Source organism: Carcharodon carcharias, chromosome 2 (genome assembly GCF_017639515.1).
Source record: "Carcharodon carcharias isolate sCarCar2 chromosome 2, sCarCar2.pri, whole genome shotgun sequence".
Lineage (NCBI taxonomy): Eukaryota > Metazoa > Chordata > Chondrichthyes > Lamniformes > Lamnidae > Carcharodon > Carcharodon carcharias.
Window position 1 is genome coordinate 30890983 of NC_054468.1, and position 16124 is coordinate 30907106.

Here is a 16124-nt window from a genome sequence, read left to right on the forward strand (position 1 = left end):
CAGATCCAACATACTCAACCTCTCCTCATAAGAAAATCCCTTCATACCCAGGATCAACCTAATGAACCTTCTCTGAACTGCCTCCAATGCTAGTATATCTTTCCTTAGATAAGGGGACCAAAACTGTTCACAGTATTCTAGGCGTGTTCTAACTAGTGCCTTGTATAGTTTTAGCAAGACTTCTCTAGTTTTATACCCTATTCCCTTTGAAATAAAGACCAACATTCCATTTGCCTTCCCTATTACCTGCAGAGCTTGTATGCTTGCTTTTTGTGATTCATGCATGAGGACGCCCAAATCCCTCTGTGCTGTAGCTTTCTGCAGTCTTTCTCCTTTTAAATAATATTCAGCTCCTCTATTCTTCCTGCCAAAGTGCATAATCTCACATTTTCCCCACATTATATTCCATTTGCCAAGTTTATGCCCACTCACTTAATCTGTCTATTTTCCTCTGTAGACTCTTTGTGTCATCCTCGCCATTTGCCTTCCCACCTATTTTTGTGTTGTCCGCAAACCTGGCGATAGTACATTCACTTCCCTCAACCAAGTCTTTAATATATATTGTAAATAACTGTGGCCCCAGCACTGATCCCTGTGACACTCCACTAGTTACAGGTTGCCATCCTGAAAATGCCTCCCTTATCGTAATTCTCTGTCTTCTGTTAGTTAACCAATCCTCTTTCCTTGCTAATATACTACCCCCCACACCATGGGCTCTTATTAAGTAGCCTTATGTGCAATACCTTATCAAATGTCTTTTGGAAACCCAAATATATTTCATCTACTGGTTCCCCTTTATTTGTTCTGCTCATTACCTCCTCAAAGAATTATAATAAATTTGTCAGGCATGATTTCCCCTTTATGAAGCCATGCTGACTCTGCTTGATTATATTATGTACTTCTAAATGTTCTGCTATTATATCCTTTATAATAGACTCTAACATTTTCCTAATGACAGCTATGTCACTGTCCAGCATTTCACTCAACCCAATATAAATATACTGTGTTTCAGGTGTGTGAGAAGCATTGCTGGTGCAGTAACTGCTAACATTGTTTAAATATGGAGGGACTACAGTCATTATCAAACACTAAATTCAGTAAATATATTACAGCAAGCACAATGGGCTGAAAAAACAGTACAAGTGAGTGAAGCTATAATGTTTTCTGTTTTATTTTCCTATTTAGTTCTGCAAGCTTATGCAAAAACAGTTTTAAGCTGTGAGGATGTTCCAACGTGCCCATGTATAAAATATTATAGCTGATTATTTGTATAACAGCAAACCTTGTTTGAACAGCAAGATAAGGTTTAAACTCCACTGTAGTTGTTGAAATGTCAATTATGAATTATTTCAATGATAGGGATCAGGCATTAGTCCTTGATGACGTTGCAGTGGAAGCAAAGAACTTGGCTGGGTTAAATATGGTCTTTGTGTAAAGTGCTATTGAGCCTAGTGGTCGCTACAGACTACTGTTTGAATGACCCACTGTGATCTTGTTGACATTTCTCAAGAAATCACATGCTTTTTCCTTACCATCACAGCTTTTCCCATTCACCATTAGCTGATATCCAGGATTACATTCACATTGTGCAAATCCAGCTTCATTGCGGCATATGTGGCCACACCCACCGTTCCTCTCACTGCATGGATCTTTCACTGGTAGTGGTTAGAAAACAAACAAATAAATCAACTCCAAGCACTTCACTTGGTGTACTAAAGTGCAGTTTATTGCAACATTCTTTGCTTTCAGTCAGCCAGTGCACAGAAGGGACCACGTCTGTACACATGAAAGCATCATCATGAATTTTACCATAAGGCTACTGGTCCACAATACCACAGTTTGTCTTATTTGGGGGAAAGATTGCTAATGTGCATGTTGAGTTTGCACCGGTCAGATTTTTTAAAAACATTTGTTATCAGCATGTGGGCATTTATTGTTCATCAGTACTTATTCCGAGAAGGTGGCTTTGGGCCTTCTCCATGGTCACTGCTGCCCTTGTGATGAGGGTGCTCCTACAACGGTATTAGGGGAGGAATTCACAGTACTGACCAGTGGCAATGAAGAATTGGTAATGTGTATATAAGTGAGGATGATGTCAGACATTTTGTTAATTTGTACATGGGATGAGAGTGTCACTGACAAGGCCAGTATTTATTTCCCATTCCTAATTGCCTTTGAGACGGTGCTTGTGAACTGCCTTCTTGAATCACTGCAGTCCATATGGTGTAGGTATATCCATAGTACTGTTAGGGAGGGAGTTCCAAGATTTTGACCCAGCGACAGTGAAAGAATGATGATACATTTCCAAGTCAGGATGTTGTGTGACATAGAGGGGAAATTACAGGTGGTAGTCTTCCCATGCATCTGCCTTGTTCTTCTAGGTAGTAGAGGTCACAAGTTTGGAAGGTGTTGTCGAAGAGTTTTGGCAAGTTGCTAGAGTACATCTTGTGGATACTACACATGGCTGCCCATGGTGGATGAATATTTAAGGTGATGGATGGGGTGCTAATCAAGCGGGCTGCTTTGTCCTGGATGGTGTATTGTTTCTTGAGTGTTGTTGGAGCAGCACTCATCCAGGAAAGTGGAGAGTATTTCATCACGCTCCTGACTTGTGCCTTGTAGATGGTGGACATGTTTTGGGGAATCAGGTGGAGAGCTACTTTCCACAGAATTCCCCCTGACCTGCTCTTCGAGCCATGGGTTGTGCACTGGCTACCATGGTTTGGGACTCAAATAGGCAGAAATATGACGAGCACCAGAAGAAGCAGCCAGTTGTTCAGAGAACTGCAGCTGGACAGCAGAGGGAGGAGCAAGGGGGATGCAGCTCACAGGGGGCACCACTCATGACACAGGGTCCACAGACAGAAGCTGAGTTTCCTTCACGTCTGACCAGCATTGCTTCAGGACGCTCAGGTTGTCCTGTCAAGTATTCATACACATTTGCAGCTTCCCAGAAGAAGGCTTGCTGCCTACTGTGCCTTGTGGCCTGTGGCTGCTAATGTCACCATGACCTTCAACATCTTTTGCATCTGGATTCTTTCAGACCTCTTCCAGAGACATAGCCAAGATCTCTCAATTGGCAGCCCACAGACACATAAGAGAGGTGACTGGTGGGTTGATTGCCAATAATCTTTGCCTGTGACAACACCAGTCAAAATGAGCAGACACTTGGATTTGCATTGCTAGCTGGTTTGTCAAAGGTGAGGATATTGTTGACTGAACACACATGGCAATCTGTGCACCCCAGATCAATCAGAAATATTTATGAACCACAACGGATTTCACTCGATCAACGTGCAGTTGGTGTGCAACCACAAAAAGATATCCCTGCAGGTGTGAGGAGCTGCCGTATGACCACCGGATGTGTGATCAAACAAGCCGTCGCACGCTGAAGAAGTGCTTCAGGTGCCTCGATAGATCTGGAGGTGTCTTTCAGTAAACAGTAGCCAGGGTGTACAGGATGATCATGAGGTGCTGCGCTCTGTAAAACATTGCACAGCAGCAAAGTGTTTTGGAGATTCAGGAGGAACAAGGCACAAAGTACGGATCCTCTTCAGGTGAGTCCGAGGAGGAGATGATGAGGGCTATGCAGCACCAGCTGCTCACGTTGTTTCCTGGGATGCCAACGATGCCATTATTAATGTAAGGCTCATTTAGGTTATACCAGTGGACCAACATCAGAAGCATATGCAATAGCCTCTATTCCCCATATCCGCCCACCGATGCCATTGGTACAAAGCAGTCCCGCAATAAACAACCACCCCATGTAGAAAACCCCATTTTCCCCCTCCAGTCCATCATTCTATTCATCTCAAACAAGCTTGAATACTACTTGCCAACCAGCAATCAAGCATGGCCAAGATGGGGAAGTGTTATTCAAAAAATAACATTTATGTGGTGGAATTAAGAATAGAAACTTCACAACAAAAAGTTTTTCATATACAGGTGCACAGCTACAAATCCTTCCTCTTTCTTTTCCTTCTGCTACTGCATGGTCCAGCCCCCGTAACTTCGGCAGAGCTAGAGACAGGATGCCCAGAATCAAATCCCTGCTCTGAATGCTCAATTGCTCTTGACAACGTCCTCTAGGGTTTGGAGCCTGTGAGGGGCCTAACAAAGACTGCTCCACCTGCACTGACTGGGGGTTGGGGAGTGATGAGAAGTGGGTTTCCCAGTTCCGTGTCCCCTTTAGTCACCATCCTTCATTTGGGCCAGTCGCAGTTCACTGCTGTTGACTCAGCTGAACAGCACTTTGGGGCTGAGGAACTATGAAACCAAGGCATCAATCATCAAAATTAAGGTGGCAGACATGTGGTATCCAAAATCTGCATAGTCATGCTCAAGTGCATTGACTTGTGTGGTTGCTGTGTTTGATGTTCCACAGAGTTGGCCGCTCTATCCTTGCAAGAAGACATTATCGCAATGCCTGACATCAACCCACGCATACTTGAGGTTGACTCCTTCAGAATTCTCTCTGCAAATGTGGTCAGCATGTTTGGAAGGCCTGTCAGTACAACACAAATTCTCTCATTCTCTGCTGCTGCTCAATGATTATCCTTTTCATTGACAGCCCCCAGGGCACAGCATCTATGATGCACATGCACTGTGAACTGGGCTGTCACTCCACTTGCTTTGGATCTATCAGAGCAAGCAGTTTTTCCTTCCTTCAGTCTAAGCTAGATTTATGGTTGTGATAAACTGCTTTTATTTTAAAAAAAAGACACTCACTTTGACTGCCGAGAAGGGTGTGGTTAGTTAGTACATTACATACCAGGGTAATATATTATCATTCAGTAAGCAAGAGGAAAGCTCTTAAAAAAAACTTCATTTTGAAATTTTCAAAGGTTCAGAATTGGACAAAAGCTATCCTGCCCTCATTTCCCCACCCTTTGTAATTTGATTGCATAATAGAATTCCAATCCTCTTTCCCCCACCTCGCCACTACGTTTATGTACTGCGATCACTTCTGCTTAGTACTGTAAAACTCATGACTCACATTCGCAGTGCTTCCCATCTCTCTTCAGCTGGTAGTTCCGTTGACAAAGGCACTGGTAGTGGTTTTCACTAATCTGCACACACTCATGCTCACAGCCACCATTGTTCATGGAACAGGAGTTGACAGCTAACGGGTTTCAAAATAAAAGACACAAGTTAAGGTTGAAAATCTTTCTCTTTTGAAATCACACTGGTGACAACAGTCTTGTGGCTCCTATAGACTAGGTTGGTGGACTGAAGATCACTCCATCTCCCATGATTTAACTCTCCTGCATATCCATGTTCAGGTCATTTAAATGGTGTGGACATACTCCAGTCAGAGGCCCAACCACTTGAAGAGCTTAGAACATGGAAGTGAGGAAAATTAGCCATTGCTACAGGTCTGACAGGTTGTGGTGTTTGGCATGTTCCAGCTGCTATCCAAACACTGCAGCCAGATGACCTGCGACTCTCCTACAGGCTCAAAGGAAGGACTCAAGAGACACTTTTTTACACTCTCTAAATGTGCTCTCTGCCAATAGTCAAACAGGAAAATTATATGAGGAGATCAGAAATGCCCCTTCCCAACTCATTTAAATGACTGTCATCTATTGTAGGCATAGACTCTCAGCGCTCATCCCCACTTAGCAACATAAGTAAGGCAGAGATCCAGCACTACAGATCAGCATCCTTACCCCCTGCGCATGCACTTCTCAAGTAAGTGCATTTGGGGATGCAAAGGTTATGAAAATCAGTCCTACTGACTCCGATCCCAAAACACAGAGCGTGTATATAAAAAATGAGCAACCATTAAAAAAGCAATTAAAGCAATTAAGATTGGTGAAATCAAGATGCAGGACAGCTTGACTCAAGATATCAAAAGGTCAAAATACCAGTATAAATGGCACCACACAGATGATCAGCACAGAAACAGTGACTGGAACTGTCTGCGTAATTAATGCTCCCATTTCAATGCAGACAACAGTGATTCTACTAATCACAGAATCTCTTAACCTCTAGGTTTATCTGAAAGTTATTCATCTTTCCGAAGATTTGAACATCCACTCAAAGTGGTCACGCTAAGGTGCGATTAAGCAGAAACAGCATCAAATAACAACAGTTTAACTTTAATGCCAGTCTTGTCTTTAATAAGTCTATGACCTTTTAGCTTCAAAGTGCTGCTTCTTTAATGATGTGGAAAAATCCAGGGTTTTTTTTTCCTCCCTGAGGTAAAGTTCCTTTTTCGTTCACTCCCCAGTTCTCTTCAAAAGAAAAACTTTGGTGACTGTTTTGCAGCAAACACATCTCCCGCCTGCTGTGTAAAAGAATGGGACGCCATCACTGCATTTTACACCCGCCACTCAAATTAACACCTATCCATCAAGACCTGAGATAGGGATCAAAGCATTAGGGACTTAACAAAAAAATACAAAGGAGCTGAAAGGCAAGAAAAACCTACCATGACTGCTCAGTTATGGTTTTCGACCTTGAGGCTTAGAGGCCTAACCTCACCTCCTGTACAGCTCAGTGAGGATTATCAAATACGGCAAGAGCGCGGTGAATGTGCTGGAATATGACATCTGATGTGGCTTAGGTTTTCCAACTGTAATGCCAATAGCAACCTGTTAAAAAGGAGCAGGTTACCCTTGATGATACAGTCAGAAAACCTAAGACTGTCACGTTAAATTTCTGCTATAGTCGCTGCTCCTAATTTAAGGTTTTGCAGGGAGTAATCGATAGGTTGGTTGTGGCCCATGCAAAAAACAACCAAAAGACATAAAAGCAGCACACACAGAAATGTGGTGCAAGTGTGTTAAACATTCAGGAATTCGGTTACTTGGAATTCCTATCACAGGGAGTGAGGCAACTGGCTGAGCTGACAAGATGAACTGAAAACTTTACTATATTGTTACCCCTATTAGACTAACAAAGTGTAACACCACCACGATCAAGCAGCATGTAACAAAACAATGGTGGTGCATAAAGTGGGACTACCCAATGATAGTCAGTGAGAGAATAGGATAGTTGGGTCAGGGGAAGGGGAAAAAAAATCAACAAAATTTCCAAATTTGAAGGAGCTGTGTCCCCCAGAGTGAATTTACCTAGTGAATTAGGATACTTTCCTACTTGTACATGGGGATTGAATAGAGGAAAAAGAATTGTGTTACAAAGAGCAAACTATAAGGGGCCACTGTACTTGGCAGTGAATAGTGAATGAGGTCAGCAGTAATACGATATAGATCAACTGACAATCTGTATTAAGAAATTGCTGTCTCTGACAGTGGCAGTGAGTGATTACTGTCCCTAATTGACGAATCACCACAGGTTGAAGGATCACCACTTGAACCTCACTCCTTCCCTTCTTTGACCATTTTGTACATCTTGTCTGCACAAGTGGTTTAATCAGGTTGCCCATGGACTCTTCCAAATGGACTTCTTTTGAATGGCTTCAAATGCCTCATGTATCTGCAGGGCAGGGCATATGAACCATGCAGTTTTCTGTTTATTTTATTTGTTTTTTTGTGAGGGAATAAAATCAATTTTCCAACTAGTTCTTCTCCTCTCCCCAACATCACACACCAACTCCTGCCAAAAGGAATCGGCAAACCTCCACCAATGCAGTTTAGAGCCAAGGAGACAAAACCCACACTGCTTCCTGGTGCAATGTGCTGGCACTTTAAAATGCTGGGTCAGTGTACCACTCAAATTCAGATACCATTTAGAAATTACACCGAGCTAACAAAACAGCTTGATGTTGCTGCATAAAAACAAAAAACTGCGGATGCTGGAAATCCAAAACAAAAACAGAATTACCTGGAAAAACTCAGCAGGTCTGGCAGCATCGGCGGAGAAGAAAAGAGTTGACGTTTCGAGTCCTCATGACCCTTCGACTTAGTTCTGTCGAAGGGTCATGAGGACTCGAAACGTCAACTCTTTTCTTCTCCGCCGATGCTGCCAGACCTGCTGAGTTTTTCCAGGTAATTCTGTTTTTGATGTTGCTGCATACTAGTAGACAGCTGTAGGATGCAGAACCTAGCAATAACATTTCACATTGTGTATTTTTAATACTTGGGATTTGATGCTTGAGGAGGAAGGAACAAAAGAAGGGCAAATAAAACTAAAAACCCTCCACATCTCTTCCCAGAAATTAAGATAACCCCTCACAGCCTATGTAACCTCATCCAGCACTACAACCCTTTGGGAACTCTATGCTCCTCTTATTTTGGCCTCTTGTACAACATGGATTTACTTCTCCCTACAATTGGCGGCCAAGCCTTCAGCTCTGTAGGCCCTAAGCTCTTGCATTTCTTCCCTAAACCTCTCCCCTAAATCTCTCTAACTCACTCCTCCTTTAGACACGCCTTAAAACCTACCTCCTTGGACAAAGCTCTTGGTCATTTGTTCAAATATCTCCTTATGATGTGGCTTATTATAAAATATCGTCTGATATCACCCCTTGTAAGCGCCTTGGGACCCTTACATATACAAGTTGCTGTTTTTGATATTAAGGAACCTAATCTAGCAATTATAGAAACGCTGCCTAGATTAATTTATTGTAGGCATTGAATTCAAATAAAAACATAAGGATGAAATGGATGAAAAGTCAGGGTGTAAATACATTCAGCTGACAATGTCATGTGTGGCTTTAGGGTTTGGAGCTGAATTCAGCACTGTAAACTACTTTAAATTACAGTATATGCAGCCTTTTGAGATTGGATAACATGGACAGTGGGGACCCCTAGCTCAGTTGACTAGACAGTTAGCAGGTGGATCAGATTAACACCAACTTCATGGGGCTTGGTCCCCGCTCCAGCCGAAATTGACTTGGGGCTGGCTTCCTCACCCTACCATCACAGCACTTAGGCGAATAGTCACCAAGTTCTGCATTCAGGCAGAGAACTCAAGAGGAAGAACAGTGGAAAAACTCAGCAGGTCTAACAGGAACTGTGAAGAGAAAGAAAAAGAGTTAATGGGCAGAATTTTACGGCTAATGCGCGGGTGGCGGAGCCTCCTGACATCAGCGCGTGGCATTGCGATATTTAGCTGGGCGGGTGCGCTATGAAGCGCGATGCGCGCCCACCATTAATTAAAGGCCTTGTTAAGGCCCTTAACTCGGCAATTGAAGCCGATTTTGAGGAGCCTGTGTGATCTTTGCCTCGGCGCACAGGCCCAACGGGCAGGCGGGTAACTGATTTTTTAATAAACTTCATCCACGGGCGGGATATGTGGGCTCAGAGGGGTTGTTCATGTTTTTTCTGAAGTATTTAATGCAGAAAGTGTTTTAAACTTGCCTGTGTGATTGTTAGCAGTTCAGATTGATTTCTAATAGCTTTCTCTGTACTTTGAAACTTCAGCTCAGCAGTCTGCAGACAGTAGTCTTTATTGGGCCTGTAGCTTTCCGGAGGCCTCCATTTAGCCTGGGTATAGGTTCTGACATCTTCACTGGAGGCAGCTCCTCTGAGGAGGAAGGGAGGGATAGAATAAGGAGGAGGCAAGGAGTGGACAATCAGCCTCCAGGGGAGCCACCTTTGGGAGGCCAGGCGCAGGCACAAGAGGTGGAGGGCCAAGAGGTAGTCAAGGTGGAAGAGGCAGCAGAAGACGCCACTATCCTGCCGCCAGGGTATACAGGCGATGAAGCAGCTACCTCAATATGACTGAGGTGCAGTGCCGAAGGAGGCTCCGTCTCTCAAGGGAGACAGTCAACTATATCTGTCAGATGATTGGCCCTGAGATCTCCCCTAACTGTGTGGGTGGACATCCCATGCCAGCAGATCTGAAGGTCACAGTTGCCCTCCACTTCTATGCATCTGGCTCCTTCCAGGGCTCGGTGGGTGATCTTTGCGGTGTCTCCCAATCAGCTGTCCACACTTGTGTTAAGCAGGTTACAGACGCTCTGTTCAGGCATGCATTGACCTTCATCCACTTCCGCTGCGACCAGGCAAGTCAGATACGTGAGCCAGAGGCTTTGCGGCCATTGCTGGCTTCACTTCCCCCGGGTCCAGGATGCAATAGACTGTACACATGTGGCCGTCAAGGCGCCAGTAGGTGAGCCCAGTGTCTTCATCAACAGGAAGGGCTTCCACTCCATGAACATGCAGATAGTGTGTGACCATAAGATGCAGATTCTTCAAGTCTGTGCAAGGCACCCAGGCAGCTCCCACGAATTCTACATACTCAGACACTCCCAGGTGCCGGGGTTCTTCAGTGCTCCAGCTCAGCTGGATGGTTGGCTGGTGGATGATAAGGGCTATCCCCTCAGAAGGTGTCTCGTGATGCCTCTCCGCCATCCAAGAACAGAAGCTGAGGAACGCTACAATAGGAACCACAGCACCACAAGGGCTGTGGTGGAGAGAGCCATCGGTCTTTTCAAGATGTGCTTCCGTTGCCTGGACTGCTCAGGGGGCGCACTCCAGTACCCCCCAGATCGTGTCTCTGTGATTGTGGTAGCATGCTGCGCTCTGCACAATCTTGCGCTGGAAAGGGGGGATGCGGTTGGCGATGAAGACCTTGACGCAGTAGATGAGGCTGCGCATGATGAATCCAGCAGTGGCTCAGAGGATGAGGAAGCTCAGGGCAATGATGAGGGGCAGCACGCTGACCTGCTACTACACCAAGGAGGCAGGGACACCCGGAACACTTTAATCCAAAGAACCTTCAGCTAGCTTCACACATATGGATCAGCAGGACCAGCATTGCCTGGCACTTCTACATGTGGCACTTAGGTGCTACATCTTACACCTCATCAGCTGCAACTAAGGGCTTAGTACAGAAACATCAATATCCACTCAAACACTCATGAAATGTCTGTGAAACATACAAATTCAGCTCAAAGGAAACACCCTCAGCCATGGTCAGAAAAGTCGACTTTATTCCCACCAAAATAAACCACAAACATCACTCAGACATACATAATTATATATTCCCTAATCTGGGGCCTCACAAAATCACCAGTGACATACCCGTGGAGTGCTGAACGTGCCTTATGCTTACGTTTGCGAGTGCTACGTCTAAGCCCCGTTGCTCGGAGTGGTTTTTGAGACAGCTTGCTGACTCTGCTGTCCTGTTGGCCTTGATGACCTTGGCAGGCGTTCTCTGGCCTGTGAAGCCTGTGATGGCCCCGCCTGGGAGGGAGTGGCAGTTCCAGAATTGGCACCTCCCCAGTTGTCGCAGCCTCAACGGATGCAACAGTTACTGGCAGAGGCGGAGGAGTTCTGAGTATGTGTCGAGCTGCCACCGCTGCAGATTGCCCCCAGTCTACTCAAGTATATGCTGCAGGGAGAACCCATCTGCTCCTCAACTACTAAGGCTGATGTAAGCAAGGTCACTATCTGTTTGCCCACCCAGCATGCACCAAATGCCCAATGTAATGATGACAGTAAGACATTTTGGGGGGGAGGGCCTTAAAGGCTAAGGCTACCTGCTGGGTCAAATGACAAAGGCTGACATGGTACTCACCCTTACAGAGCACAACAAATCATTGAAGCGCTTGCGGCACTGCGTTCCAGTGCGCCGCACAGCCTTATGAGAGCTAACAGCCTTCGCCACCTCCTGCCATGCCTGCCTGGTGACGTGGCCCTCCTCCTCCCATCCTCCGGAAACAAGACATCCCGATGGTTGGACACCTCTTTGAGGAGGGAAGCAAGGCAGGCATCTGAGAACCGAGGGGCACAGTGGCCCCCCGCTGGCCTATCCTGCAGCCTGCCCTCCTCCTCCTCCTCTGCCCTCACCTCTTGTGCTGCCCGGTGACTGGCCATGGTAAATGCCTAAAGGAGGCTGCCTGGCCACTCTTTATACAGACTGCCGGTTCCCCATTGGAACCGGCGGTCTAAACACGAGCGCCACCGATTTAATTTTCAGGACGAACACCAGAGCCGGAACCCAGCTGGGCGGGCCTTAATCGGCCCGCCCGCGCAAAATGGCGGCATGGCCCGTTTCGGCGGCGGCAATCGGCTGCCCACCCACCGCTAAATCGGTCGGGCCCACCCACCCGTTAAGCGCAAGATTCAGCCAAATGTTTCAAGTCCTATTTCGAACTCTTTTTTTTCTCTCCACAGATGCTGTTAGACCCGCTGAGTTTTTCCAGCATTTTCTGTTTTTGTTTCAGATTTCCAGCATCCGCAATATTTTGCTTTTATCTAAGAACATGTGCAGTGTTGTCCATTAGGTACCATCCGAATTACACCCCAAATGGCACACCATGGGTGAATAAAGAAATAAGGGCAAAATCAAAACTAAAGAATAAGAAATACACAAGGTACATAGACGGCAAAGGAGAGAGTGATTAAAGGAAATAAAAGTTAGGAAACAAGTTTAAAAACTGGAAAGCAAAGAGAAACTCCCAAATCTAAATTATCAAGAATTAAGAAATAATGAAGTATTCTACAAACAGATAAATAACACAAAAAAATAAGCAGGATACACCATAATAAACTCCCAGGAAATGACAGCAAAATGATAGAAATATTAATTATGCTGGCTCAATATTTATCAGGAAAGCTAACCTGCCAGGCAAGAGAGTAGAAGATCAAAAAACATATAAAGACATTTAAGATTAAAGTAGGGGTTTGGGCAATAATTGAGAAACTACCGAAATTAATCATCGAGAGAATAAGACCCCTGGGTTGCATCCACATATATTAAAAGAATTTAGGGTAACAGTAGCACCAGTGCATATATATAAAAATTATTTCAAAAAGGTAACAGTGCCAGAGGACTGACAACTAATGTGAATAGAAAAAGGGAGAAAGAATAAGTCCAGGTTCACGCTACCAACTAAGCATTCTCCGATCAAGTACAGCACGGCTTAAATAGATGTGTGTAAAGCACCCTTTATTTCACATTTTATCTTACAAGCAATTTGAATATTAAATATTGGATTTATCTAAAATTCCAACACTGTTAATAAACCTCATCTAAGAAATTTGCAAATAGAAGTTTGCAGATGATACACAACTCAGACGACGGGATTTTCCGGTCGCACCAGCAGCAGAACCAGAAATTTCCAATCAAAATCAACGGACTTTAGGCCGCTCTCCAAATTTTCCAGTCCTGCCCGGGCCTATTCCCACCGCTGGTGGGACTGAAAAATCCCGGCCGAAAGCATTGTGAACTGTAAGGGCATAGTGTTGAATTTCAAAAGGACAGACAAGTTGGTGGAATGGGTGGACGGATGGCAGATGAAGTTCAATGCAGAGAAATGTGAAGTGATTCATTTTAGTTGAAAGAACATGAGGAGACAGTATGAAATAAGAGGTACAACTCTAAAGGGGGTGCCAGAGTAGGGGGAACTGTGCATAAGACATTGAAGGTGGCAGGACAAGTTGAGAGGGCAGTTAATAAAGCATACAGTAGCCTGGGCTTTATTAATAGGGGCATAGAGTACAAGAGCAAGGGCTTTATGTTGAATTTATGTAAGTCACTAGTTCGGACTCAGCTGGAGTATTGTGTCCAGTCCTGGGCACCGTATTTTAGGAAGGGTGTGAAAGCATTGGAGAAAGTGCAGAAAAGATTCATGAGAATAGTTCCTGGGATGAGGAACTTCAGTTATGTAGATTGGAGAAGTTAGGACTGTTTTCCTTAGAGAAAAGAAGGCCAAAAGGAGATTTTCAAAATCATGGGGGGATCTGGACAGAGTAGATAGGGAGAAACTATTCCCACTCGTGAAAGTATTGAGAACGAGAGGGCATCGATTTAAAGTAAGTAGTCAAAGAAGCAACAGTGATATGAGGAAAAACTTCTTCACGTGCGAATGTTTAGGGTCTGGAGTGCTCTGCTTGAGAGTGTGGTGGAGGCAAGTTCAATTGAATTATTCAAAGGGAATTAGACTGTTATCTGAAAAGGAAGAAAGTGCAGGATTACAGGGAGAAGGCAAGAGAATGACACTAAGTGAATTGCTCTTTCGGAGAGCCAGTGCAGATACGATGGACCAATTGGCCTCCTTCTGTATTGTACCAATTCTGTGGGGTTTTTTTCTTGCATGTTTCCCAAGGAGACCAACAAGAGTCAGAGCAAAAGCAAAGAGCAAAACATTTATTTTGACTGCATTTTCTCAAGATGTTGATTTACTACTGAAAGGTCATCGTATTCACTGGGCTCTGAAACTGCATGAATAGAGGGAGAAATATTCAAAGTAATTGTTCAGTTTAGTACAATGGGGTCAGCAGATCATGTAATATGCGATTCCGTACATCTATGTGCAAACTTACTGATGCATGTGCGACCATCTGCGTGGATCTTATAGCCAGGCTCACATTCACAGTAAAAGGACCCTTGGGTGTTGACACAACTTTGCTGGCAACCTCCATTGACCACAGTGCACTCGTCAACATCTGCACAGGAACAGAAAAGCAAATATTCAGACTTGGGTGATCAGAGCGTAATAATCTTTTGAGGAAAAAGTAATTGGTGTATTAAGTGTAAACAAACTATTAAATAAATAATTGGTAGCCATTCCTGGTGATAAATCAGCAGGCAGCACCAAGAATCATAAAATGTTCCCTGATAAATTGAGCTGGTCTGTCTGACTCGAGGGTGGGAAAATCGAAATGTATTCGTGTTGTTCTTGGCATCACTAAGCAGCTACCCAGAGGTCTAGAAATAATTTAGCAGCTATCCCCACAGTCAGGGAATGATGCGTTGCACAGTAGGATCAAAATGTCCCTTCAAGTTGTGGGCATAATTTAAATCTGTAGTTTCAAAGCGCATTAGTCTCTACTTAAAATGTCCTCGCCGTACAAAAAAAACACAATGTAAAGACAGGAGCAAGGATTCTATATTGTAGAGGCCGTATAAAGGACATAAGATATCATATCATTTATAAGGCGTGGTGAGTATTATATAGAGGTAGGTGAGTACTTTAGAAGAAGGGATTCCATTAAGGAATGAACCCCATATCATGTGAGGAGTACACTGCAACTGATATGGCCTCTCTTCAGTGTAGGAACTGTAAATAACACACATTATATCCAAGGTCAGGGTACCATGTGAAAGCAGTTTGAAGTGTGGGAGCTGTTATAAGAGAACATATTTTATATGTAACAGATGTTGTTGGCTTCATGGGTACAAAATTCTCCAGCCTCTTAATAAGAATCTCAAAAAGAGTAATGACTACTTCCAGTTGACACTGGGTGGGGTTTTCCAGCTCTGCCTGCTGCTGGGATCGTCTGGTCCGGTCAAAAGTCATGGACTTTTGGCTGGGCCATCGAATCTCCCGCAGCAGGTCCCACCACAATGGGGCCAGAAAATCCCTGCCATTGTTCCAAAACAGAGAGGGTAAAAAACATGAATCAAAAGGACAGGAGTGCATTTCTGAGGTAACTGAAATATTACATTTGTGCACTTTTTACAATGTGACTTACCCGAATGGGTAAATAACAAATTCAATAAGGACTCAAGTTGGGAAGAAGTAAACCCACTTGACAGCTGCAGAAAGGGTCAAAGCCAAAACACAAAGGAAAAATAATTCCAGCGAGAAATAGCAGGGAAATGTAAACCCTGGAAGCTGCTGACTCCAGTCTTTATTTAGATTGGGAGAGTAGCAACAGAAGCTCTGAAGGAAAAGCCCTGAAGAGCTTTCTACTCAGCTTATGCAAACACGAGGGAAAAGGAAACTATCTTTATGAAAACAAAGCCTGGAGGGTCAGAAAAATATTTGGTACCTTCTGTATTTAGTAAAGCAAATAAAGTGATGCAATCCATCTACTCAAATGGTCGAGCACTAGAGGAAGCCCACTCCGTCTGCCCACTGCTTTCACAGGCCATCACACACCAACACTAATGTTGAACTGTCTTTATTTTTCCAAAGTCTCTGAAATATTTCTAAGGACGTTTGCCGCTCTGTGCGTTTGTTGTTGTTGATGAGCAGTTTCCTACATCCATATTTTCCCATCTTCCAGCAAAAACACTGACTCACACTAGTGCACGGTTATGGGAACTGTCCCCCCCCCCACCCCCTCACATCCTTCACCTAAGCAGTCATTTTATATGTGCAAATATGGATATCGGCCAAAAGCAAGAGAAGCCAGTTGAATCTGATCCTGTGCTCAATTTCTATTGGGAACCATTAGATAGGAGCCTGGCTGATCTATCCCCTCATTATCTCAGGGCACTGAGGATAGTCAGAGCATCCCTATCATCAGCTCAGCAAGAAT

At 44.3% G+C, this 16124-nt stretch overlaps 1 protein-coding gene across 1 annotated transcript in view; it reads right to left on the bottom strand.

Annotated features, from left to right (window-relative positions):
• Positions 1–16124, bottom strand: part of megf6 (multiple EGF like domains 6) — a 360806-nt gene that overhangs the window by 117262 nt on the left and 227420 nt on the right. The window contains exons 6-8 of the mRNA XM_041204754.1: positions 14181–14303; positions 4997–5122; positions 1533–1655 (exon numbers count right to left, since the gene is read on the bottom strand). Coding sequence (XP_041060688.1) covers positions 1533–1655; positions 4997–5122; positions 14181–14303 — 372 coding nt within the window. The remainder of the gene's footprint in view (positions 1–1532; positions 1656–4996; positions 5123–14180; positions 14304–16124) is intronic.